Source organism: Triturus cristatus, chromosome 4_1, assembly GCF_964204655.1.
Source record: "Triturus cristatus chromosome 4_1, aTriCri1.1, whole genome shotgun sequence".
NCBI lineage: Eukaryota > Metazoa > Chordata > Amphibia > Caudata > Salamandridae > Triturus > Triturus cristatus.
The window spans coordinates 799,690,594-799,717,614 of NC_140585.1; the positions used below are offsets into that span (position 1 = coordinate 799,690,594).

General features: G+C 44.2%; 1 protein-coding gene across 3 annotated transcripts in view; it reads left to right on the forward strand.

The window, feature by feature from the left end:
* Positions 1-27,021, forward strand: part of TMCC3 (transmembrane and coiled-coil domain family 3) — a 278,052-nt gene that overhangs the window by 234,730 nt on the left and 16,301 nt on the right. For all 3 annotated transcript variants that reach the window (XM_085653394.1, XM_085653395.1, XM_085653396.1), the window contains one exon: positions 20,794-20,929. In XM_085653394.1, coding sequence (XP_085509520.1) covers positions 20,794-20,929 — 136 coding nt within the window. The remainder of the gene's footprint in view (positions 1-20,793; positions 20,930-27,021) is intronic.

The following is a 27,021-nucleotide window of genomic DNA, read 5'->3' on the forward strand; positions in this document are numbered from 1 at the left end:
GATTTTGCCTTTCATCTCTCAGCATTTGTGGCTTATCTGATGGGAGCAGGAATCTGTTGCAGAATCAATTATTAGATTATGGCAACATTTGCGATCTTGGACTCCCCATCAGGCTTGCATTCAATCTCTGTCAGTTCGATCATGTCTGATGCCCGCCATTCACTTCCTTGGTTATCTCTGGTGCAGATGTAATGTAAGGCACTCTGTTTCACTGTGCCTTCCATAGGCCCGTTTGTGTTCTCGCGAGCCTTCCACTCCATGCTCCTCCTCCACAGCAGTGTCAGGATCTCTTCTCTTTTTTGCTGTCCTCGCTCCACAATCTCACACTGTGTATTCAACCTTCTTTGTGCTTGCCCTCAACTTTGGAATTGGCAGCCTCTGGCCACACCGGCTCAATCACAGAAAGCCCACTAAAATCTCATGTATGAGGTTAGCGGTCACCCTCTGCTATGGTAGGCTTCTTCACATTCTTGTCATCAGTCCTAGCTGATTTGGGCATTTGATGTGCTTAGAAGTGCTTCACTCGCTTGCTCAACTTACTAACTTGTGTGGTTGCGATTTTAGCACTTGCTAAGAATTTAATCATTCAGGCTTGGGCGGTGCAGCTGCTAGTCTGGCTTCTCATTTGTTCCTTGGTCGAGAAAATATAATGCAGATGTACAACCCAGATAATTCGGAGAGTTCCAATTATCATAGCAGATTCAGCCCTGGGGAATATGTGGCTCTGCACACTTGGGAATGTAGACGAATCAACAAACCGAGAACAAATGTGCACACTCTGCAAAACCGAAGCTCTGCTCCAATTCAAGTGACTTAACGTGAAATGTGCAGCCTTAATGTTTTGATGAGCTAAATAGAAAAACACCGAGGTGCGCACCACCTACCGTTTTGGAGTGTAATATGTGAAATATTCTTTGCTAATTAATGGAAATATGTTAAGTGATAGCAATAGTATATACCTTCTGATAGACTTTTAGTCCCATTACCTCTACATTTTTTCAAATTCGTAAAGTAGTAATATGAAGGTGTTTCTGTGTAAACATCACTGTTCTGTTCATAAACCCAACAAAAACCAAGCAAGTTCTTTTCGCTCTATACTTATACTAGCATTTCGCATCCTTTATCTGCAAGAAGCATTGCTTCCTGTTCGGCCCCTCTAATCAAACAGCTGCTAGGCACCAGACCAATGTTGCCGGGCAACTCACGGTACCTCGCAGGGTTCGCACTGCTCCATAGCTTTAAGCTATAGTTAGGTATAGCCACGGCTACCTAGCCTTCAGCTCCTCCTAGCACTTCTCATAAGACAAGTAGAACACCCATGACCCTTAATAAGAAACCTGTAGAAGCAACACTTGCTGCCATGCACCCTGCACTTTACTGAACATGCCTAGCCTGCCCGATACTTCTTCTTTTTGCTGTTTATAACTACTTCTAGGTCACACACCATTGAATTTTTTTGTGTTTTAACAACCATCTATTTTGAGTCACAATTTTTTTTTTTTAAAAAAGAGGAATTTTAATGCATGATTGTAAAGGTTTCAATTAACTGTACAATAAACTCAACTTTCAAACTATAGTTATACTTAACCGTATTACCGAAGTACTTTGGTTTGCACTTGGCTTAAATACGGTTGCAGAACTAACACACTGTTACGCACACTGCTGGCCCATTTTAGGTTGAGCCTAGGCAGCGCATGCTCTATCTGTTAGAGTGCTGTATTCACTCTGTGGGCTTACAGCCCGCCCACTGCTTTTCATTTGTTGGTTTCACTGTCCGTTAAAAATCCTTGCTTGCAAGAGATCAATCCTTCCTCTTTGTCCCTCCTTTGTCCTATGAGCATCGGAAGGCAATACTGCCTATGTACTGCAGGCCTGCATAACTGCCTCAGCGCTAATGGCGAAATGGACACTGCTGACTATCCATAGACACTCTTCTGAAAATGCCAGTTAGAATTTTCACAATTCAAGTAGAATGATCAGTTGCCGAAAAGCCCGAGTGCTGTGCTCATCTATTATCCTACCTGAGATGAGATTAGCATTGGTGGCTAAATGCACAGCATTTGGCGATCTCCCCCTTCTCTCGATTGTTATTGGCCCTTGAAGTTAGGAGGACACCGAATACCATCATGCGTAGCCCTAGTCACTTCGGGAATCTGAGGAAGTCACGTGGCAGACTAAGGGCATCCGAAAGCATCTCTATCCAAATAATAAGCTGTGTAACTGCTGGAAGGCGACTGTGGATCTTCTTGGGGAAAGCCTGTGTTTGGTATTTTTTGGCTTAATATTTGAAATGCCTTTTGCAGTTGCTCGCCAAGTTGGACACATTGACTTGTGTGCTTGCCGTGGTGGAAAACGACAACTTGACTCTAGTCTTAAACAAGCATTGGCAAAGCTAATTGGTTGTGTCTTTTCAACCTATTGCCTTTGCCAAAGTTTTTTTGCAATGCTGTGCAATATCGGAGAGCCCACCAGCTGTGGGGGACGAAGTTAAGATGGGCAGATGCAACATGGAGTGCTTCCAGTGAATACCAATGAACTAGAGCATCTCCTAATAACTTATGGAGAGTCTTCACATGGATTTACAAGTTTACTTTCATCTCAATATTGTTGATTTCAAGACCCCCCAGTAGTGCTAACTGAGCAACTTCACAAATGCACTTAATCAAGAAATCCATCCCACACTAAGTGTTCAGAAGCCTCTCCCTCTAGTGTTGATAGAAATTGTGCCTTAATACCCTCAAATGTAAACCTCGCCCCACTGCTGCAGACAGTGGTGGCTCCTCCGCTAAAGTGGAGTAGCGTTGCCATACTGCCTACAAGCAGGAAAAGAAAGGAAAAAATAAAATGATAATACGTGATGTTATTATCATTTTATTATGTCCTACTGCTGTGGCAGCTTGCGTGAGGGGGCGGGGCAGGGCTGAAGAGTGGGGAAGGAGGGTACAACCCTCCTAAGTGTGCAATGACTGGCCCTCTGTGGCCATTCAAAACAGTCAAGGCACACTTTCCCTGTTCTCCATGCAGGCTGCATTACTGCCTGCATGGAGAACATGCCCAGCCCTACAGCCCTACAGCCCCTGGCTGAGCGCCGTGTCATGGCGCTCAGGCCAATCACAATGCTGCATTGCAGCATTGTGACTGGTCAGGGGAGCCTGTGTGCTGGGTGCTTCCTGTTCCTGGAAGACAAGAGCAGGAGCAGGGACACAGAACCAGATGGGAAGATAAGTGTCCCTCTAGCCCCCCTCTATCCTCCATGCCCACCTATCCCTCCCATGCCTGCCCATCCCCCCACTCCCGCGAGCTGTGCCAGCTGCCACCAGCTGCAGATTTTGCACCTGCACCAATACTATTAATTGAGAGCAGGTTTCTAATATCACAGTTTAGGAACAACTGTCCAATGACCACTTGCCGAGAACCTCCCAGCAGTATCACTGGTGGAGCGCCTCCTTCCTGTACCACTGATTAAACACCTCCCCCAATAGCACTGGTGAAAATACTTTTCTCCCTTGTAGGGGTTACCTAATACCACTGATCAAAAGTCTCTGCAGTGTCCCTGGTGGGTAGCTCTTTCTCAATATAGCTACGAGAGAGACCTTATAGGGTATGGATGATCAAGAGCATTATCACAGTATGGTTGCTGTAGAGCCTCTCACCATACCAAACATCGTGAGCCACCTCTCAATGCATGTGATCAAGGATATCCTCACAATACGACTGTCAGCGAACCTGCTCTCCAATGCCACTTACTTAGAGTCACCCAAAAATGTCCAATTGGGGCTATTCTCAATCCCATTGAATTTAGTGAACCCAACTGTGTTGCTGCTTTGAGAGTGCTTCTAGTACCACCGAACAAGAGCAATGCCACTGATCCAAAGCTTTTGCCAGTTCTGCTGATCCTGTGCTTCCAAACAAACTTACTGAAAATGTCCTTAGCGCCACTGATCAAGTACTCTCCAATGCTGCTAATCTGGAACCTTTCCTCAATACTGCTGATGGAGAAACTCCATGCAACAGCTCTAACTCTGCCTCTATCCTGCATCACTCCACTCTGCACCACCCCACTCTGTGTCACCAGACTCTGCACACTGAACTCTGTGCCACTGCACTCTTCTCTGCACCACTCTACTCTACTTTACTGCACCCCTCACCAATGCACTCTACGCCACTCTACTCTACACCCCTGCACTCTATAACACGCTGCTCTGCAACACAGCTCTCTCCACCATGGAACTATATGCTACTCTACACCACTAGACTACTACACCCTACGCCACCATAATCTGCTGTGCACCACTGCACTCTAGAACACTGCACTGTACACCACTTCACTCTATGCCTTTCTACTCTGCACCACTCTTCTCTTTGCCAGTGCACTCTCACCCCACTCTACTATGCACCACTGCACTCTACACCACTCCAGTCTAGGCCACTCCACTCGACTCAGCACCACTCCACTTTAAGCCACTCTACTCTGCAACACTGCACTATATGTACTGCACTCTACTCCAGTGGACTCTATGCCACAGCTCTATGCCAGTGTACTCGAAGCCAACACCAGTGTACTCTAAGCCAACACCAGAAGCCATTCTACTCTACCTTGCACCATTCCACTCTACCCTGCTGCACTCTACTCTGAAACAATCTGCTGTACCCCACTGCACTCTATACCAGTGTGCTCTATGCCACTACAATCTACTCTGGACCACTCTTCTCCATGCCACTGCATGCTACGCCAATGCACTCTACACCACTTTCCTCAAAACCAATGGACTCTACGTCACTGCACTCTACACCAATCTACTCTGCACCACTGTACTTTATGCCACTTAAGTCTAGGCCACTCTACCCTATTCTATGATGCTCTAATCTATGACACTACATTCTACGATACTCCACTTGGACGCTCTATTCCATTAAACTCTACTCCACTCTGACACTGTACTCTATGCCACTCTACAATACTACTCCTCTCTACAACGCTCTACGGAACTCCCTCTATGCCACTCCATGCCACTTTACTCCACTCTATTTTACAACACACCACTCCACCCCACTACTCCACTGTACACAGCTCCTCTCCACTCTGACACTCTGCACTACGTCACTTGACTCTACGACTGTCTACTCCCCACTATACCATTCCATTGTTCTACACCACTCCACTGTGCGAAAATCTACTCTGCTCTATGCAACTCTACTCTACAGCACTCTACTCCACTCAAAGCATCACCCTCTACTGCACTCTACAATACTCTATTCCTCTCTAAGACACTCTGCTCCACTCTACGAAACTCTTCTCCACTCTACAATACTGTACTCCACTCTGACACTCTATTCCGTAATACACCTTTCCACTCTACTACACTCTACTCCCTACACTCTACTCCAAAACACTCAACACCACCCCATGTCACTCCTTCACACTCATGTTCACTCCATACAACTCCATAACATTCCACTCTACATTACCCCACTAACATTTAGCCATGCTTGGTGTACAACATGGCTAAAACATATTGGCAAAGCCAATAGACCTATTGGCTTGACAACATGATTCAACTGCAATTACACTTTAGTCAATGCCACATATGTACACCCCACATAAAACCACTCTATGCCACATATCAACAATCTACATAAATACACTCCACACCATGCCACATAATTCCAATCAGCATAATTTCACTGAATTCTGAATTCTCCAGTGTGGAACGACATACAGTTCCAGGCCACAGAATTCAACTCCACACATTTCCATTTCTCACCACATAATTTGACACCAAACAAAGTAATTCAACTCAATACAATTGCATACCACAACAGATATATCCAATCTACACCACAGAATTGCACATTATGCCACCAAATTCAAAAGCACACCCCTTAATTAAACTTCTCTACATACCACTCCCAAACACAAAATACTATTTCACATAATTGCACTAGATGACAAAAAATCCCTCTCCACATAATTCCAGTACACTCAATGCCACATAATTACTAGTCACATTATTCAACTGTGTACCATGCCACATAATTCCACTACCCAAATCCAGTCCACACCACAACAATTCCACAACTAACCATTCCAATCCAACCCACATAATTCCACTCCACACCGCATACATCCACTCCATCACACATGGGTGAAAGACCTTGTCATTTACAATGCCAATGGCGCTAGCTCTCACAAAAGCAAGCCCTATTAGCTTTGCCAGTGCTTGTTTTAAACTGATGTTGCCATTTATATGGCGCACACCCCAAACTGTATTATCCTTCAACAATAGGTGTTTTATGACCAGACTTAATAGCTGTTTTGAGTAGCCTCCGAAGAATAAAGCTTTTGCCTACAGATCCCGAAATCTGAATCTGTGATGTGTCTGTTGCCCACACATTTCTATAGGTGTTAAACAGGTACACCACAAACCGAAACCACCCTCGCTCTTTGCATGGGCCTGCACTGACAAATGTATTTCTACTTCACAAAACCAGGCATAGTCTGCTTTTGTGAAATGTTCCGGATGGATCTGGTAACACCAAGTGTAACGTCATAGATGGAGTTGCCGGAAAACGTGTCCCAGTGCATTGAGTGCTTTTTAGGTCTCGCCTGAGCCAGTGCTTTAGCGCTGCTCTGGCGAGAGCTTTAGTAAATGGGGGATTTGGAAGTGCAAACTAGTGCTTTCAGGACTCCAAATACAGTGCATGTGCGCCGGGCGCGCGCACCATTTGGAAGCCTGCGTGATCATTTTGCGGCCGCTTTGATGTTCTCAGTGAGCCGCGTAGCCACTGAGAACATCAAAGCGGCCGCGAAAGTGCTCACCATTTGCCAGCCTTCGTGCCTCTCTCCCCTACCCCCTCCCTTATCCCAGTTCCTGCTAGTTTTTTATTGACGTACTTTGAGCGTACTTTAACGCCGCTTCTCCTTTCCTTTACAACCATTCCGACACACCCTTAAGGCACACTACTCTGTCCCGGCCGTTGCCTTATACATTAGCGCCACTTTACAGACTTTGACAGTGAAGCGCTACTTTTTGTTTTCTCGTCTTTCTTGGAACAACATTGTTTTCCAGCTGCAACACTGGAGGCCGAGGAGGAGAAGCTCATAAGAAGCTCACCCATACATTTGCTCGCTACAGACTTGTTTATCCCTTGCATCAGTAAAAGGCAGATTTTTAATGAAGACATTTCAGATTAAATTTTGAGTGTGGACAAAGTTCGACCACAGAGCATTAATGAAAGGTCTTGTGCTGGTTTTCAGCATTCATCTTAAGTTTCATTTTACCCTCATTTGTCTTCTGCAAGGGGCTAAATAAGAGAACCCAATATTCGCTATTATAACTCTTCAAAGCTTGCATAGTGCTAAGAGCACAAATCTGCACCATGTCATGGCAATAATCTTCACCATGCTATAGTGAGTGCAGTGTCTGGGGAATCTCAAATACCGTCTGTACAAAATGAGGTTTGTTTTTGTGACACATTACAATTTTAGCTTTTATGGTGTTTATGATCAGTTTGTAACGACTGCATCAAGCAGGTAAGCAGTATGCCACTGTAGTGCCATTGGCACTTGATGCCTTACTACAATATCATCAGCATATAGTAACAAGCATTGGCATAGCCAATAGGTCTCACTTTTGGGACCTTATAAGTATTTAGTTATGCAACTGTTGCATGGCTAAACACTTATAAGGTCCCAAAGGCGAGACCTATTGGCTAAGCCAATGCTTGTTAAACGAGATGTCCATGCTCCTCGAACACTAGAGGGAGGAGGCCCGCATAATGTTTATGGCCCATGCCCCACTAATTCTTCAGAAAGGTGTGCCGGGAATCCTCCCATAAGGTATTAGACGAGGGTGAGGCTGTTTATAATAATGCAGCACTGTGTATATTTATTTGTGGCTGAAGTATTACCATTCCTGTTTACGGTTTCGCTTTGCAAACAAGAACTCTGAGCACAATAGTTCTGCTCACGGCAGGTTTCTTTATTGGAGGATCGCAGATAATTTTAGTTATGATAATAATATACACTATACTTAGTTTTATGTGCTAGATTCGCGTTTGTGTTGTGCTTGCTGCCAGTAATAATGATTCGTTTGTATTGCTGGGCTTTCTGTTCCCCAACTCAGTGGTGCTCAATCAACCTCGAAAGAATGGAAGTTCAGATGGTGAACTTTAAATATGTGACTTCCGGTTACACAGAGAGCATCTGCCCTCACTCGAACTCCGGCTCGGATTCTGAACTCACAAGACAGGTCCTAACTGAATGCTCTCCAAGTAGTTGAGAGGGTGTAACCATAAACATCCAGGACTTCGCTGTAAAAATAAATTGGCGTATTTCCTCTTCTCGAAGGCAAAATGTATTAATATGATCCTATTTTTAAACCCGTTGTGTTCCTCTCCCGGGGGCAGCTGATAGTGGTTGTGTACACTGTTTAGGCTGCATTCATTTCCTGTTTCAGCACTCATTTCCTGTTTCATTATTCACGTTACATTTGGGATATAAGATCTTGAAAGAAGTCAGAAACAAAGAATGCATCCTTAATGTGGACATAATTATACTCCTTGTATGATGGCAGATGAACTGTGGTTACAAAAGTACACTAAGGGGAATTATGTGGAAAATGGGCATAGCACGTTGTGTTTGTTCTGAGCCCAGTGCTCCTGGCATGTCCTGATGCAGGCTCTATTTTCTTTTCCTGCTGCCCAGCAATGCCAAACGTTTTCTGACGCTCCAGCATCTTTCTTGCTCATTGTTCTGTACCTAAGAGCATCTGAAGGCAATGCTGCCCCCGCCCTGCAGGCCTGCATACCTGCCTCGGCACTCCTGCAGAGCTGACCGCCCATGGTCGCTCTTCTGAAACTCCCAGTTAGAATCTTCACATTTTCCCAATCCAGGAAGAATGATCAGCTGCCGAAAAGCCCGAGTGCTGCACCCATATATTATCCTCCCTGAGATTAAATTAGCACAGTGTTTGGGGATCTCCCCCTTCTCTGGATCACTAGTGGCCCTTGGAGTTAGGAGGACAGCAGATGCCACCAAGCACTTGCTGCCCTCTGTAGTCCTCAGCCACTTCGGGAATCCGAGGAAGTCACCTGGCAGACTGAGGGTACCTGACCGCAGACCCCAGGTACCTGACCGCAGACTCCGGGTACCTGACCGCAGGCTCCGTGTACCTGACCGCAGGCTCCGGGTGCATGAGCGCACGGGTACCTGAACGCAGGCTCCGGGTACCTGAGCGCACGGGTACCTGAACGCAGGCTTTGGGTACCTAAGCGCACGGGTACCTGACCGCAGGCTCCGGGTACCTGAACGCAGGTTCTGGGTACCTGACCGCAGACTATGGGTAACTGAGCGCAGACTTTGGGTACATGAGCGCAGAGTACGGGTACCTGAGCGCAGGCTCCGGGTACCTGACCGCAGACTCCGGGTACATGAGCGCAGGCTCCGGGTACCTGAGCACACGCGTACCTGAACGCAGGCTCCGGGTACCTGAGCGCAGACTATGGGTACCTGAGCTTATGGGTACCTGAGCGCAGACTACGGGTACCTGAGCACAGGCTCCGGGTACCTGAGCGCCGGCTCTGTGTACCTGACCGCAGGTTTCGGGTACCTGAACGCAGACTCCGGGTACCTGTCCGCAGACTCTGGGTACCTGTCCGCAGACTCTGGGTACCTGTCCGCAGACTCTGGGTACCTTTCCGCAGACTCTGGGTACCTGTCCGCAGACTCTGGGTACCTGTCCGCAGACTCTGGGTATCTGTCCGCAGACTCCGGGTACCTGACCGCAGGCTCCGGGTACCTGACCGCAGGCTCCGGGTGCATGAGCGCACGGGTACCTGAACGCAGGCTCCGGGTACCTGATCGCACGGGTACCTGAACGCAGGCTTTGGGTACCTAAGCGCACGGGTACCTGACCGCAGGCTCCGGGTACCTGAACGCAGGTTCTGGGTACCTGACCGCAGACTATGGGTACCTGAGCGCAGACTTTGGGTACATGAGCGCAGAGTACGGGTTCCTGAGTGCAGGCTCCGGGTACCTGACCGCAGACTCCGGGTACATGAGCGCAGGCTCCGGGTACCTGAGGGCACGCGTACCTGAACGCAGGCTCCGGGTACCTGAACGCAGGTTCTGGGTACCTGAACGCAGGTTCTGGGTACCTGAGCGCAGACTATGGGTACCTGAGCGCAGACTACGGGTACCTGAGCGCCGGCTCCGGGTACCTGAGCGCCGGCTCTGTGTACCTGACCGCAGATTTCGGGTACCTGAACGCAGACTCCGGGTACCTGAACGCAGACTCCGGGTACCTGAACTCAGACTCCGGGTACCTGAACTCAGACTCCGGGTACCTGAACTCAGACTCCGGGTACCTGAACGCAGACTCAGGGTACCTGAACTCAGACTCAGGGTACCTGAACGTAGGTTTCGGGTACCTGAACTCAGACTCCGGGTACCTGAAATCAGACTCCAGGTACCTGAAATCAGACTCCGGGTACCTGAACGCAGACTCCGGGTACCTGAACGCAGACTCCGGGTACCTGAACGCAGACTCAGGGTACCTGAACGTAGGTTTCGGGTACCTGAACTCAGACTCCGGGTACCTGAACGCAGATTCCCGGTATCTGAACGCAGCTCGATCTGAGTAATGAGATGTGTAACAGCTCTGAAAGTGACTGTGGGTCATCTTGGGGAAAGCCTGTGTTTGGTACTTTTAGGCTTAATATTTGATTAGCCTTTTGCTGTTGCTCGCCAAGTTGGACACACTGACTTTTGTGTTTGCTGTAGTGGAAAACGACAACTTGACTATAGTCTTAAACAAGCATTGGCAAAGCTAACAGGTCTTGTCTTTTCAACCTATTCCCTTTGCCAAAGCTGCGCTGTATCAGTAAGACACACAAGCTGGTGGGGATGAAGTTAAGATGGGCAGAAGCAGCATGGAGTGGGGAATGAACAACAACAAAATAAAAATAAAAAGAAGAGTGGGCGAAGAAATGGATGAGCTGAGGTGGAGAAAGGAGGGAGCAACATAGTGTGGGTGGAGTGGGAGTTCTAATTTGCAGGGGAAGTAGCACACAAAGGAGATAACAAGAAAATACATGCACTCTTTTTTGTAGAGCTGAAAGTCAAAGGGAAACGTAGTTCTCTGAATGTGAGCAGAGGAAGGATACACATCATCCAGTAAAAAAATAATACTTTATTCGATTACCAAGAACCAACAAAGCAGGTACTTCAGATAAAAACAATAGTAAAAAACAATAGTGCAGATCACTTAAATATTTCTTTAAAAACTCTTATACAGAGAATAAAAGTGCAAAATATCAAAGCTTCACAATTACTAATATATTAGCAGCCAAATAACAGTTCTAGCACACATTATAACACAGTATAGAACGATCTTATTATTATAAACACATTTTACAATTCCTTTACTTGGGCTCCTATAAAAACACTGTGCAGTGCAAAATGCAGCAAATCAGCCCTCCCTAGAAGGTATGCAGTTTATACCCATAATCCTGGTTCTAGGTCCATAGGTAGCAGAATGGATTCTCGCTTCCGCCAGACATTCACTAGGTAGCGGCTTACTGCAAATACAATTGGGTCTGATGTATCAGTTTTCAAACTCCTGTGAGCAACACTTTACCTGGTTACTCCGAGCTTCAGACAGATTGGACAAATCCATTTCCGTCTGCAGCCCAGGTACACTGGACAGAGAAACAAGACATGCTCCTCGGTCTCGAAATCAATCTCACAGGCTGGAGATAAATCAGATGCTGTTGGCAAATCATGCTTCCATCTAGTAAAAATAATGGTAAAGAAGTTATGGTCTCTGGAGCGCCAACCAAGAAGAAGGAAAGCCATTGAATAAGAAGCGAGCATTGACAGAGCAAAACAAAGGGCAGCTGTAGAGTGGTCCAAAGCCCACAGTAGATGTTGGTGTGGTCCACAAGTCTTTTGACAACACAGCTAAAAAAAACCTGAAACACATAAGAGCTATTGCCGCCTAGCTTAGTGTTTCCTAGACTGAAGACCTGATGACTGGGATGGGCCTACCAGGTGCTTAACTTATTCCCATATAGAATGGAGTCCCTAATCTTCTTTTACATACCTTTATTATATATGGCGACCATGTACTTTGAGTTATGCATGCGTGCTGATGATTCTGTGGTCCTAGAGACACACACGAACGAGTCTGCAAGTCTGTTGTAGCAAAGCACTCTGTGTCTGTTCTTATGACCCTGAAGTTTGGATAGGAGCTATTTGTCGGTGTAGTCCTGTCCATGGTCCATTAGCTGTACTCTTCGCCCATTACAGGAGAATTTTTAATTAGTTTGTGCCCCTTTTTGGGCAGTAAAAACTGTGAACCAAGAAAGAGAGAAGGACATCACAAGCTTTGCAAAACGGGAAGCTTGGAAATATTTTTAAAGGGCAGCTTAAGCAGCTCTTTGCTTCAGATCCAAAATGTTCCTGTTGCAATGAAGAGCCGCAATCCCTCATCCTCTATTCCATGCGCTATCGTATCAAATTCATCACATGTGAGCTGGTCTATGGCAGGTGCTGCCTCTCTCACCCTGATCCTGGCTATCCTGCATCCGCTGAGCAGAGCTCTCTTGCAGCAGTCCAGGGCCACCTACCACCTTGACTCTAGCAGCCCTTGGCTGTGCTAAATCCTCCAGATTTAAGCTGTCTAGCAGCAACCCCATCCTCAACTCACATGCCTCCTCTCAACATCCTGCCCACACCATGTAACTTGATGAGAAGAGGTAAGTAGTATAGCCATATTCATTTATTTATTTTAGTGTTTTGTATAGCGAAAAGAAGACCCCGAATTGGGTATCAGAGCACTTCACAGTTCAAAATCATTGTAATTCTAAATCATGCCAACCATAAGGACATACCACTTAATGAAATCAAGCCATTGCTGCAGCCTAGGCTGGACAGAGTCACATTACTTCTGGCCAAGTAAAAAAAGTCAGAACACTTCTCCTGGCTTCTCCAGTACACATTTTTCTGAATTTATCAGTGAAGATTTTACCTGTGGAGATATTGCCATTCACTTTACTAAGATAAATGACATTCGGCCTTATTTATGGTTTGGCTGAGCGGGAGGAAAATTATAAATCAGTGGCCTCCCTCAGTACTAAATCTGTGGCTAACCGGTATCATCTAGAAGTGGGGAATCACTGGGTTACAATTAGTGAAGCCTCCGCTGGCTTCACTGATGGTAATCGCTGACCCAGCAGTCTATCCCGCACAGGACCACTAGGTCAGAGTATCAGGAGTTAGTATTCTGTATATAGAAATGGTTGCAGAGTGGGCTAATTAAACTTGGTACATGCTCAGCAAACCTTTAATACTGGGAAATGATCAACCACAGTAGCTCCCTTCACAGCACAGAAATCCCAGTCAGGGACTGTCAGGGAAGGGTAGAACGTACTCCGCCAAGGTGGCCGAGACCCTGGCCTCCGCTTTTTTGGTTGACTCGGGCACCGGCCTCCAGGGGTTTAACTGGTGCCGTTAGTTCCACACCCATCAGCCTGTATGAGGAATGTTGTTTGCTGAGGTCCTCTAGTAGACACCTTTTTAAGAGACTATTTTTGGAGCTTAAGTGCTCTATCATTTTCATTTAAACTCCTTAAAAAGTGTTTAACATATCTATGTCCAAGCTAGTTAAGTGATTTTCATGAATCCCAAAAATATTTTTCTCCGGTTACCTAGTCATTCATTCTCTATTGTTTATCCTTTAATCACTGTTTCACCGTACTTATTTTGGTGTCAATGGGCATTATATTTCCATTTTATTTTCAAAACCTGGTTTACACTTTTATATTATTTTCCTCTAGACTTTTGTTGCTATTTGAATTGTTGTTGTTTGCATGCACACACCTCTGAAACTATGTCCTAAGGCTGATATGAAACGTGACCTAATGGATTCTTTTGGGAGACTACTGACTTCACTCTTTGTGTTTGGGAATTTAGCAATAACACGTATTTGGCCATTCACTACCCATACTATACCAGGAGGATTTTTTTTTATATCCGCCACATGAAATATGGATGGATCCTGATTGGAAAATGAAGTTGAACCACTTCATTTTAAATTTTTGCCAAGCTCTGCTCTGTCTTCTTCATCAGTGTCCTATGCTTACTATGCCTTGAGTGCTACTCTTCAGCTGCAGCTTCCACTTCTTCAGTCCTGCCTGGTGAAGAGTTATTTTCAAGATTTTTTATGGTTGAATGCTTCTTCCTCTGGAACTGGGATGCATTGCAGACACTGGCAGTACATGTGATGATACTGTCTTGTCACTATGGCTAGAGGGAGGCGTCATCCATACCATGGGCAGGTCAAGCACAGAATCAGGAGAACCTCATTGCATCCAGCATTCGGCGATCTGCAAGCTTTCTGTCCTGAACTACTTGAAAAGGTTGTTGGGGAACCTAGCACACCTCTTGACTTCCTCTCGGAAGTCAGCCTTTAACATACTGGTGCTGATGAAATTAAAACATTTGCTCAGAAGCCAGTGACCTCAGCAAGTGGTTCATAAAGGAGCAGAAGACGTTTATTAATCCAGATTGATTAAGGTAACAGACAGTTCAATTTACCTAAAAAAACAAAATATTTTTTTATAAGTTTTATTTATTGATACATTAGTACAATACCAAATATTGACCAATATAACAGTCACAGTAGGCAATTGTCAAGCCAGAATATGGTAACATGTCCTATGTATGCTTTATAATACAATTAAAATGGTAACCAGACAGAAAAACGCCTCATTTGTCAGTGTGTATACTATCTGTTTTGCCCTGACTCACTGACTATCTACCTTTATGCTAAGCTTACCCCTCTTGTGACCTGGCCTCAACTATCCAGTGATATCATGGGTTCCTTCTTTCTTCATTGTCATGTCTTTCCCTCCCAGCAAGATAGTTTCCCAGTGTGGGCCATATGTCTCTAGGGCATGACCCCATAGGCAATCATGTATTGTATACTTCTGCGTTTGTGCCGCAAGACACTAAGCCTGTAAGCCATTTGTGCACAGCAGGGGGTGCTGCCCTTTCTATGACAGAGCTACTCAATGGTTACACAGGAGCTGGGCCAACCCAACAAGTTTCCTGCTGTGCTTAGGTACTAGTTTGACATAGTTCCTGAAAATATGTTCAGTCCTTATGTAGATGTTTTGTGGTTCCTTGGCATAATTAAAATTTGCAGCGAACCTACATATTTTTTCTCTGTTTTAAGACCAAGCTAATTAGAAATGTAAGTGGAAGCAAAACCAGAGCTTACTATTTGGAGAGACGCTTCTAGACGAATCAAGATATCCTCCCCCCACTAGTGACCCCTTTTCAGGTTTAGATATGAAGAGTTGGACAAGAGCATTAACCCTTCTGTGGCTACAATCAGCTACTGATATTGGAGCCATCCATTCTGAGCCTTTCATTTTGCGGGCTAAAGATGGCGGATGGCTGGCATTGCCTATTTAATGTGCCCATCTGCTGAATTTCACCTTGAAGCATCACCCTTTATAGAGGAGTGCTATTTAAGGGTGGCAATTGTGTTTTTTACAAATTGTCCTTTTTTACTCCTTTTGCATTATATGAATTAAAAAGCATTGGTTGATGTGAAGTTGTAGGGTCTTGAGTAAGTTATGTGGAGTTCAGATGGAATTCTTCCTGTGTAGAGGGTTTCACTGTTTTTACATGAGGACTCTTGGCAGGTAAATGTCCTCTGCCACCTTTTCCCATCCAGTTGTATTGTGCTTTGGGTTAATGATTGGGTCTGCTTGTTTGAATTCTTTTAAGCAAGTAAGAGGCTTGAGAAAATGCATCAGCTGTAAAACCTTCTTGCGTATTGGTGGTAGAGCCTTAAAGTTTTAAAGTTATGGCAGTGATGGGGCTGCACCCATTAGATAGTTCTGCTGCACTGTAGAATGTAGACTCCTCAAACTGAGTTCGAATTCCATGTTAATGAGTCTGAGCACTTTTATGCAAAAGAGGCTACAAAGCAAAGTACCCTTAGAAATGTCAGCCAGATAACTTGACTAGCTGCAGTAAACAAGGAACTGGGTAACAAAATGCAACCATACAGTGTCAGTGAAAGCATGATTTTGCACCCTGCATTCATTTGTAATGAGGGAGAACTGGGGGTGGAGGATTTCAATATTTAAATACATTTTTAATCAAACAAATTGTTCACATGAATCGCATACTCTAGCCCCATTGGTTGAGATGCATCTGTAGAGAAAACCCTGTCTTTTCTGTCATACTATAATTGAAAGAGAAGTTTTTCAAGTGGCCCCTGGTATTTCATTATGTGTATTAATCTCCTCCTGGTTCAGAATAGCTGAAGATAGGATTGAGCACATTTCAAGAAAAATTTAAAATATCTAGAGTCATCTTGCTACAGTATAGCCAGAGCAGAATTCTTGAGAGAGTCTAATTTAAGATAATACTTACAATTACTGCTTCATGAATTTGAAAGGGATGAGAAATTGAGAAAGCTTACAGAGGCACCGGCCCTTAGGAGAACCAAATGGCCATGTTTATTGTGTTCTTGGAAAGATGGGAACAGTATTCTACTGCAGAAGCAGATGAACATCTGGTGAAAACATCTGCATACAATGTTTTTTATCATAAATCGCCATGATATAGATTAAAGAACGTAATCATCCTAGAGAACATTCCAGTTGGCCTATACAACGGGGTTTTCTATTTTTATCCCGTTAAACGTGAGGGTTTTGGACACTGGTCCATAAATGAAATAGTAAACGTTCCAGCTGAAACGAATATACATCTTTGAATACCATCAACCATAGATGTTTACTACTTGATGCTTATACCAGCTGTGGAGAATACATAACTGAAACATATGAGTTATATATACCACACCTTTGCGGGAGCTTTCGAGGCCATGGTAACAAAACTATTGTCCAGTAGATGACCCTTCTTGGAGTGGTGACAATATACTCCATTGAAGAACAGGCCAACAATGATTGTGTACTGTTACCACAAATGGAGTTAATAATTTGGGATGGTGGTACCCAACCACCTCCATAATCCCACTCTGATTATGTCAAAACACAATTCTGAAAGAATCGCTGCTCATCCCAAGTAGCTATGACACAAGCAGCAGGCAATCCCCAGAGAAGTTTGTGCTAGTTTTAAGTAGTGTCTACAATTCCAAGCAAAGAACAAAGAACAATAAACATACCAAGCCAATTTAGGTAAATGGAAAAAAAATGAATAAGCAAAAAGACAGCTAAATCATCAAAATAGGATCGTCAGAACTTAAGATGTGAATTTTTGAAGTTTCAAGGCAAAACGTACCTAGAAAAAGTTGTGAACTGTGGAAAGTCAGTTTATGGTGGACCGGGACCTAGGCATAATTTCAGGCAAACCGTAATTTAGCAGAGGTCAGATACACCAAGTGTGTTTTCCTATCGAAGGCTTCCCCTTGAGAAAGCTTCTCTTGGTCTGTCCTGCTGTAGCTCCTCAGGGCAGGTTTCCAGGCCAGGTCTCTCTTTAGCCAGGTTTCCTACAGATCTAGTCCTCTTTAGTCACCAGGGCCCCTTTCGGAGTCAGTAGTCCTGCTTTTTTGTCTCCCTGAAGCAGGTAAACAGAGGGTCAACTACTTGACTATTGCAGAGCAGTTCCAGTCACTGCCTGCCAGCACACTTCAGGAGTCATTGAGTCCTTGTGTGAGTCCTCCTCCTCCAGCAAGAGCGAGGTGTCAGAAGCTATGATTCTTCTTCCACATGGCCTTCTCCTGATGGAGTCTTCCAATGACCAGAAATGTTCTACAGAGGTGATGATTGAGGTGCCAGATTTATCTTATGCACTAGCCGGTGATTGGAGAAACTCTACCATACAATCCTAGCTATTTTCTCACAATCTACTTTGCACCACTTCCTCTTGCATTGCCCAGGATCCCCTGTTTAAACTGGGCAGGACCCAGCTGCGATCAGAAATCCCTGTATTGAGCTGATTGACCAGTCCCATAACTGACAGGATCAAAACTAGTTTGACCTTTTACTGTGGCTGGAGCATGACTGTCTAGGAGGGAACTGAGGATGAATAGGAAAAGCCCTTCTTGGCATCTCCAAGTCAGGAGGTAGTGCTAAACCTGCCTGCTGTTCTACAAATTGTTCCTGTCCTCTCCCAGGTAGCTACTCCATGGTAAGTGGTTAGCATTTAACACCCATTAGCCTTTCCACTGCCCATAGGCAAGTTTTTGCCCCTCAGCCAGAGTCAATTACTCTGTCAGCCAGTGATATGTATTCCAGCTCCAGAGGTTTGATGAACAGCAATTTTGGCTCAGTCAGCCTAAAGTACAGTTTTACAACATCACTTTTCTGCCTAAGATATAAAAAAAAACTGTTTTTGACATCCCACCAGATTTTAAAAACGAACCAGGAAATAACTTTGAAGCATTTTTCTAGCCCTTTCCTAAGCAGAGGTTGAAAATAAAGATTTTAATCACAGATGATCCAATTAGGGAAAGGTCTAGCCAGACCTACCAGTGAAATAAATTTTTGCCGTTTATTTCACTGTGAGGCACACTACCTCCAATATGTAGTGAGCCCTGTCTTTATATATTAGTGCCCTGCACTGTGGGCTTACAAAGTATTCTTTAGGGGTGACTTATCAGTATATAAAAAATAGGCAATTCCTGCATGGCAAAGGCACTTTTCCTTACAGTGTGTCAGTCAGGGCTTAATTTGAGCCAGTGGTTGCCGTTGGAAGCATCTCACACTTACTTTTGGGGCCCAACACTTTTTTTTCCTTATCAGGCATTTCACAAGAGCAAGAGAAGAAAAACGCAAGAAGGGAAAGAAGGAGTAAGAGAAAATCTGTCACAAAGGGAGAAAGCAGGAACCTACATGAGTAAGATGAAAAGGCAGTGAGAGTCTAGCAGGAAACAAAGAAGCATGAGGTGGATTCGAGACCACGCAACCTTGGTGGCTGCCAGTTTGTGAGCAGATCTTTCGGCATCAGCTTTTATTCTTCTACAAATTAAGCACTGGTGTCACCGCAGTGCATTTTAGCTGCAGCATACCTACACCTGCCATACAGGCCTAGGACAAACAGTGGAAATGGCTGGCCAGGACTTAAGGCTTATGTTATATTCTTCTGCTGGTTTTGCAATGTGTGGATGTTCGTTCATAGATAACTGCAATATATGTGTGAGACATGAGTGTATGTGGGTACTGTGCAGATGAATGACTGAGGCATATTATCAAACTTTAATTGAAGCACAATTCACTGATTTGTGTTGTTGCGATTGGCCTTGCTGTTATTAAATGTCGTTTGGAAGTACAGTACATAGCAATACCATTACATGTGTTGATATATCACATGCACTTAGTACAACTAATGATTTCCCTTCCAACATTTTTGGACCTGGTTATGTGTGGAATCAGTATGTGATTCTGTCATATCAAGAAGCTCATGAGAATTTGAAAGGTTATGCATTTGTGCACATTACATAAAAAAATAGTTGTCAGTGCAGTAAAAGACTGACGTCCTGGAGCCCTTTTACATAGAGGGCACACTTTACATGTTTGTGCATGGCTGACCTTCAAAGTCCACCTTATTATCTTGAATGCACTGCCCTTAGGGTCCCACAAACTCATCAGCTTCTTCAAAGCTGCTCGATGTTTCCCAGTGCAGGTGGGAGTAGTGAGTGACTGCACCTGCGTACAATGGGATGTTTGGGTAGTCCCCGGGGCCCCCTTTCATCCCTCGAGAGGGCTGCGTTTGGGGGGTGCACTAACAGTATATCACCTTTTTGTGGCGCACTTTCAGTGCGCCTCCTGACCGCTTCTATGCCTTTGTGCCTGTGTCCATAATACACCACAGGTGCAGAGGTAAAGAGATTTCCTCGAGCATGGGGCCATGCCCCCATGCAAATGAGGGAATGCCCTCTTGAAATGTTGCTGGCGCTACATGTGCTACATGTGCACCAGCGCTATCTGTATTACAGAAGGGGCTGCACAACCGTCTGCAGCCCTTCTGTAATACCAAAGTGCCCTGGGGGCGCACACAGTGTGCACACATGCCATTGCGCCCCCTGGCACCTGCTCCAATACAGCCCCTGGCCGACTTATATTGACTTATATTGACACTGGGTACCAAGATTATACCCGTATCCTTTGTACAAGCACACAGTAAATATAAAGCCGCTGTTTTAAATCGCTATCATCAGGATACACTTTGCGAAGTAATGGAGTGACCTACCTGGTTGGTACCACAAGTGGAGTTTGAAAGGAGAGTTGCAGGATTAATTGGAGGTTATTGATAACAAGCAGCTACCTTACTATGTTGAATCTGTCCTCTGCCCTACACCCCCGCTTCTCCTTAGTCAACTTGTGACAGAAGAGGATGTAGCTCCTCTCATAAAATCATGTACACTAATCACTGACATGCCCCTATTACTTTATCTAATAAGATGAATTGATAGAAAATCTTCTTAACCCTTTTGTATTGTAAATCTGCTGCGAGTACCGCTGTATGCCAGTAGGCACCGCGTAAACCCGTAGTGTACGGTACACAGTGTTCAGATCACCCAATCCAACCCTCACAATCTGTTTATAGCCACGTAATAATTCTCCACATTGACCATTGCATTGACATATGGATATTGTCATTGAGCTGTCCTGTCATTGGAAATCGAGGTTTAATAATGTCTGGATACAACAACAAGCAGTGGGGTGGCTAAGAAATGGCTGGTGATGCAGTTTGTTAATATTAGGGTGTCTTTGCCGCATGCTGAGCCTACTCTTCTTTACTCGAAATAGGTATGAGCGATTAGAAGACCAGCTGCATGACCTGACGGACCTGCACCAGCACGAGACTGCCAACCTGAAGCAAGAGCTGGCCAGCATAGAAGAGAAGGTGGCCTACCAGGCCTACGAGCGCTCGCGGGATATCCAGGTACTGGGTGACCACCACGTATCTCCATAGCATCTTCTGCCTCATGCTTTCAGTGTAGTTCAGATCAGATATTGCTTTGGGATGCCTTTTAAAACTAAGTTATTTCTCAAGATGTTTGACAGGCACCATGGCTCCTATTTTCAAACTTAATCAGTGAATTGAAGGGCAATGATATTAGAGTAAATATTCAATGTTTTTGGATTGGTTTGTTAAGCAAATTTTTCCATAACGTGTAATCAAGACACTCTGAAGACCATTGTCTGGCAATCATTATTCTATCGCTCTATCAAGGCTCATACTGTCTTATCAAGTAAGCGTAATATTCCATTAAAACTTCTTGAGCCTTTAAATAAGATTGCCCCAACTGCCCTCTGTCGTTAGTGCTGGACTTGAAATCAATCAACCCCGGCACAAATGTTTAAAACGGGTTCACACCGCAGGATGCGGTGGTAGGAGGATGGTTGAGCGACGATAGACCACCCTGCTCTGAAAACAGATTCCTAGACTGCAGCCCACTGAGGAAATGCTAGAGGGATTGAATGGTCAGCAGTGTTGGGTTGGCCTTTTGGGCAGTCTGGCGCTATCATATTGGCCAGCTTGAAATGGCCAGTGCGTGCACTGGTGTGCTTTTTGTCCCGTCTCGCCCCAGCTGCTGGTTCCTGGGTTGGCGCACTGAATGCATTAGTGGTATAAAAAGTTCATCCACGCTTGCTCGCAGTCCCAAACTCGCATGCTTCGTACTTGGATACATTCAACGCCTTGTCATGGGTAGTGAGCATTACAATACTCTAAGATGTACCTGTTCTACCCTTTTTATGCATTATAGTTCTAGTCACTTTCTTCCTGGCTTTGATGCTTTTTCAACCCCATGTTCAACCACTTTCTATGTCTACCTTTACCTTCCGCCCTAACCCTTAATGGTTGTGGAGGTCAAATACCTAATCCTAAAAAAATTGACCTTTATGTTCTGTTGACTAACTTTCATCGCATTCGTTTTCAATGCAATACGTCCACAAATAATCACTAAGGCAGTCCTCACGAGACCTGAAAATGCAATTATGACACAATAATTTACTTCCGGGTATAAGTTACTTATTTAGCATCGTTACCAGAGGCAACCTTTAATAGATGTTGAATAATCAACGAGAAACAAAGTGTGAACAAATCTCAAAGTCAAACAGTTGAACCTGTAATTTGAGTCTTGTTGGTATGCAAGGCTTCAGGAAAAAGAATATTAACAGGCAGAATGTAACATTTGAGTAGAGTTACATTGTGGAATATAGAATTTGAATCCTTAGACTGGCCTAGTGGAAATGTCAGGTTTTGTCAATTGCCGGAATCTGTGTTACTGTAGGACACCGGCATTCAAGAACACGTCGAATCTTTTAAGCCAAGCCATTTAAATCATCCCCAGATGAAGGCCACATAAGGCCGAAATGCATTGGGAGTTGAAAATGTTTTTCTCAAAGCAATGAACTGCAGTGAATTGAAACTACAGTGCCTTAAAGAAGTATTAAAACAAAAACGTATGAACGAAATACGTGGTTGGATAATCATTCAATAAGAGTATACTAACCAGCTTATAAACACAACTTGGAAATCAAATACCCTCCTGTTGGAGGCCACTTTGGTGCCCTGGGGACATACCTCACAACAGTGGGGGTGCATTTTGTCGGCTTACTGTAGGTTTGTGCCATTGAAGCTCCTCTTTTAGCCAGCCCTGGTGCCTCTGGGTTTACTTGGTGTTTTCCAACATTGTCAACAGGTTGAAGGGAACACCACACCGGGAGGATTGATGTTGGAGCCTTGTCGCTGGTTCAGGACAGTCTCCGCCCAACACTTGGTCTTTCTGAACAACTTACTAAATCGAATTAAAATAAATCAAATTGTTCTATGACATTAAACCCATTCTGTCTTTAAACGAGTCTCATTTAAATCATTATCAAAACCCAAACTTGGGAAATACTGTCGACCTGTCATGACCGTTTTTAGATGCTATTGCATGAACCATGGTTTTCAAAGGTTAGTCAATAGTAAATGGGGCACGTGGGATATTTTTATTTCATCAAGCTATCAATTTTGAATGTATTTTTTTTTCGAATAATCAATAATATACTCTGGATAGCAGAGGAGGGTCATTTGGTCCTGGATTTCATGAGGCTAAGAGTGCCAAATATGTAGAGGCCTCCATAGAGGACGTAATCTTCATTACAAAGCAAGGTGAATATTTACATTTTCTAAAGCTAACTCGGTAGATTTTAAACACCAGAGGCACTTTGCTGGGAATTACGAAGCATTCAACATTTGTCTAACAAATTTGCGCCAAGAAGATTGCACAAAAAATCATTTAGGTACAACATTAGAATCCAATAATGCCACCAGCAAACGGTGTTTTTCCTGAGGTTTTTTTAGAAACTTTAATGGACTGGATTGATGCAAGTAAACTGCAAAACTTCTTGTTGCAAAAACAAATAAACTTGTACGTAAGAAGTGATTCGAAATTTGGGTGAAAACTTCCCCTGGCCATTCTGCGGCTTTATAAAGTTTCGACCTGGTTTACAATTTTAAGAAAACATGTGTTCATTGCCTTCTATAAAGGTTAAAGCCGTGCTAACATATTTGAAAAAAACTTACTAAATTATTGTGGTGTTTTCCCACTTATTATTATTATTATTATTTATTTTTATAGAGCGCGTAGTCACCCGTAAGTATCCCAGCGCTAAGATCAGTACAACTGGGGAGTCAGCGGGAGCAGCGAAAGAAATTATCTCCCAGTCTTTACCCACGTGTACTTAAACGGTGTGAATTAATGTTTCCCACCATTCGGGACATATAAATCGATGGCAGATCTATTACAGACATACTGGCTTGTACATCACAACGAAACAAGCATTGGTAATGTATCAATTTCGCCTATGTGATAAATAATAAGCTGTTTTTATCAATCACCATCCGGGACAAAAGAGAGAGCTCTCTTACAAGTAACACAGGAGTGGAGAGGATGTGGCGCAGAGGTCAAGGCTGCTGACTAGAGAGCTGGGGATCCCGCTTCGCGTCTCGGCAGCGCAGCATAGGGTGATTTTGGGAAAATCACTTAATTAATCTCATTGGGTGATAAATTGCACCAACAGTGTATAATCATGTCTTTATTATGATCAAGGTAATAACAGCGCCACCGACAATTTTATTATTGACATGGTGGCCCCAGAGAAAAATATGAAATATCGCAGAAACCAACACTCAGCCCCCTGGCAGTCTGCTGTACTTCGAACCATACAGTCCAAATGCAGAAGCCTGGAACGAACCTGGAGGCAGGACTACAGTGAAAAGTCTAAACACAACTACAGGCTAGTCCTAGAAGAATACAAAGCGGCAATCATAGCTGCTAAAACCAGGTATTTTTCAATGAAAATAGGGGCAGCAAGAAACTCAACTAGAGAACTTTTTAAAACAGTTACAACTCTGCCTAAGCTCCAATCTGGCGAACAGTTTTCTCCTGATCAAGCTTTTTGCAACAACGTTGCAAATGTTTCAATCCAAAGTGCATACAGTCTATAAGGAGCTTCTAGGGCTCCCAATCACCTCAGCCACAGGTCCGCTAATAACGAGTACAGCCCTTAACAATCAGGCTAATAATGAACTGACAAGCTTTGCCTCTCTGTCTTGTGAGAGTGAACAAATTACTTTTATCCATTAAGTCAGGCTCCCCTACAAACCCATGTCCACCTTTTGTTCTACGCACGGGAATCAAACACTGTTAGCTCTTCCTTAGCTCCACTTTTAAACTATGTGCTCTCTTCGAGGAGCTTTCCTATATCCTGGAAGAAAGCTTACATTCGCCCTATACAAAAGAAAACTCTATTTAGATCCTACTGAGGCAAACAACTATCGACCCATATCATGTTTACCACTCCTACCAAAATCCTGGATAGGGCCATGAATGAAGACTTGGTGAACCATCTGGAATACAATGATCTCCTTGATTCTTCACAACGCCGGTTTCAGACCTAATAATTCCACGGAATCGGCGTTGGTCATGGCCACAGTGGAGATCCGTAAGCAGTTGGATAGGAATGGGAAAGCGGTGCTTATCCTGCTTGATCTCTCTGCCGCTTTTGACACCGTTAACCATCAGGTGTTAACGCAGAGTCTAGAGACAGTAGGAGTAAAAGTGTCAGCTCTTACTTTGCTCACTTCCTTCCTCTCTCATAGAAAGCAGAAACTGTATTGGGGTAATTTTACTTCAGATGCATTCTCTCTATCCTGCGGAGTTCCACAGGGGTCAGTGATGTCCCCCACCCTATTTAACATCTATATCACCCCTTTAGCTAAACTCATTAGACCACATGGTTTCTCGCTGGTATCCTATGCAGATGATACATAGATAGTTATAACTTTAACATCTAGCACTGACTCGTTGGCAAGTCAGTTTAATAACTGTCTGTCGCACATCATTGGGTGGATGTACAGGAATTACCTTAAGCTAAATACAGATAAAACGGAGGTGACTGAGTTTGGAAACAGCTCTCCCCTTTGGAATGACTTCTGGTGGCCTGCGGATGCGGATCAATGGCCTGACCCACTTAACAAAGCCAAAAATCTGGGAGTACTGTTCGATGATCAACTCTGTTTTTCACAACAGATTAACCATGTTACATCCTCTTGCTTTTTCCTTCTAAAAATTATGAGAAAGATTTTTCCATTCATACCACAAGAGTTGCAAAAAACCGCAAAGTGGCCCTGATCCTCTCTAAAATAGACTTCTGCAATGCCTGTTTTCTAGGCATTGATAAATGTTTACAACTAAAGCTACGGTCTTTACAAAATGTGGCAGCTCGGGTGTTGCTGAATATCCCCAAATTTGACTCCATATCCAACTGCATTTGAAAACTCCACTGGCTACCCGTTCAAGAAAGGATTACATTTAAAGCATTATGCCTGGTGCATAAAGCACTGTATGGGGTCTTGTGACCTCCAAAAATACTTTGGTTGGTACATCCCATGGAGGGATCTAAGATCCGCTAATGCTGGGTTTGTCCAAGTTCCTAGGATCAGAGGGGCCAGGTGGGGCGACAGAACCCTATCCTAACGGGCAGCAAAAATCTGGAAATCACTGGCTGCCTCAATCAGATTGCAATCCATTTGTTCCTCCTTTAGGAAGTTGCTCAAAACCTGGCTTTTCCCCCCAAGTAAATACAAGCATTTTAACCTCTATTCTAGGAGAAGTACGTGTTTCCTCTAGCACCAAGACGCCTTGGCATTCTCTGCGCTTTATAGCTGTTTTACTTACTTACTTTAATCTTCTCTTTTTGTGTTGCTACCCTAACATCAGCGATTACATTTCAAAATACCATACATATATAAAAAGTAAAATCATTAAACTGAATTTGACTTAATCATGCTCAATGTAAAGGTTGTGTCCTAAAGAAGTTACAAAGAAGTCAAATTATTGTTAGATAAAACAAGCTGAGAAGAAAAAAAGTGCTTTTTGCTGTTTGAGCAGTTCTTTTAATTTGCTCCATGGCTTGTAACACATTTGTGCCCCTTCGCAAATAATAAAACAATCTTGTTTGCCCATCGTCTAAGCTATCAGAGAAGAGACTGGTGTCACTGCATGGAAAAGAAGTGCTTGTAAATTAGTGCAAGACCAACTTGAGCGGTCGCCATACTTCCTACGCAGTCAAGTGTGTGACTAGGGGCTTCCGTCCTGTGCGCCCTTCTTTTTTTTTTTTTTTTTTTTTTTTTTTTGAAACCGTTTATTGCAGTTCGTAAAAGTTACAGGTATGGGCCTACAACCATCCGGCCGGCCGCTAGAATGACAAAAACATATTGCACACATACAGTAAAAAGTCTCTAGGCAGTGTAGAGCAGTGAAACAGGAGTAATCAATGGTGCAGGCCACACAGCTCCAAGCCCACAGTACGGTTCCCTTTTCTTGAAACAAAACAACACCAAAAAACCACACCCGCAAGGCAACCCGCGATCCAAAATAACAGCACGTGCTCCATAAGTGGGGGATCCAAACCAGCAGCAGAACTCTGGAGAGGGGAATGGGAATAGGTCAAGGACTGGGGGACCGCGCGCCCGCGGCT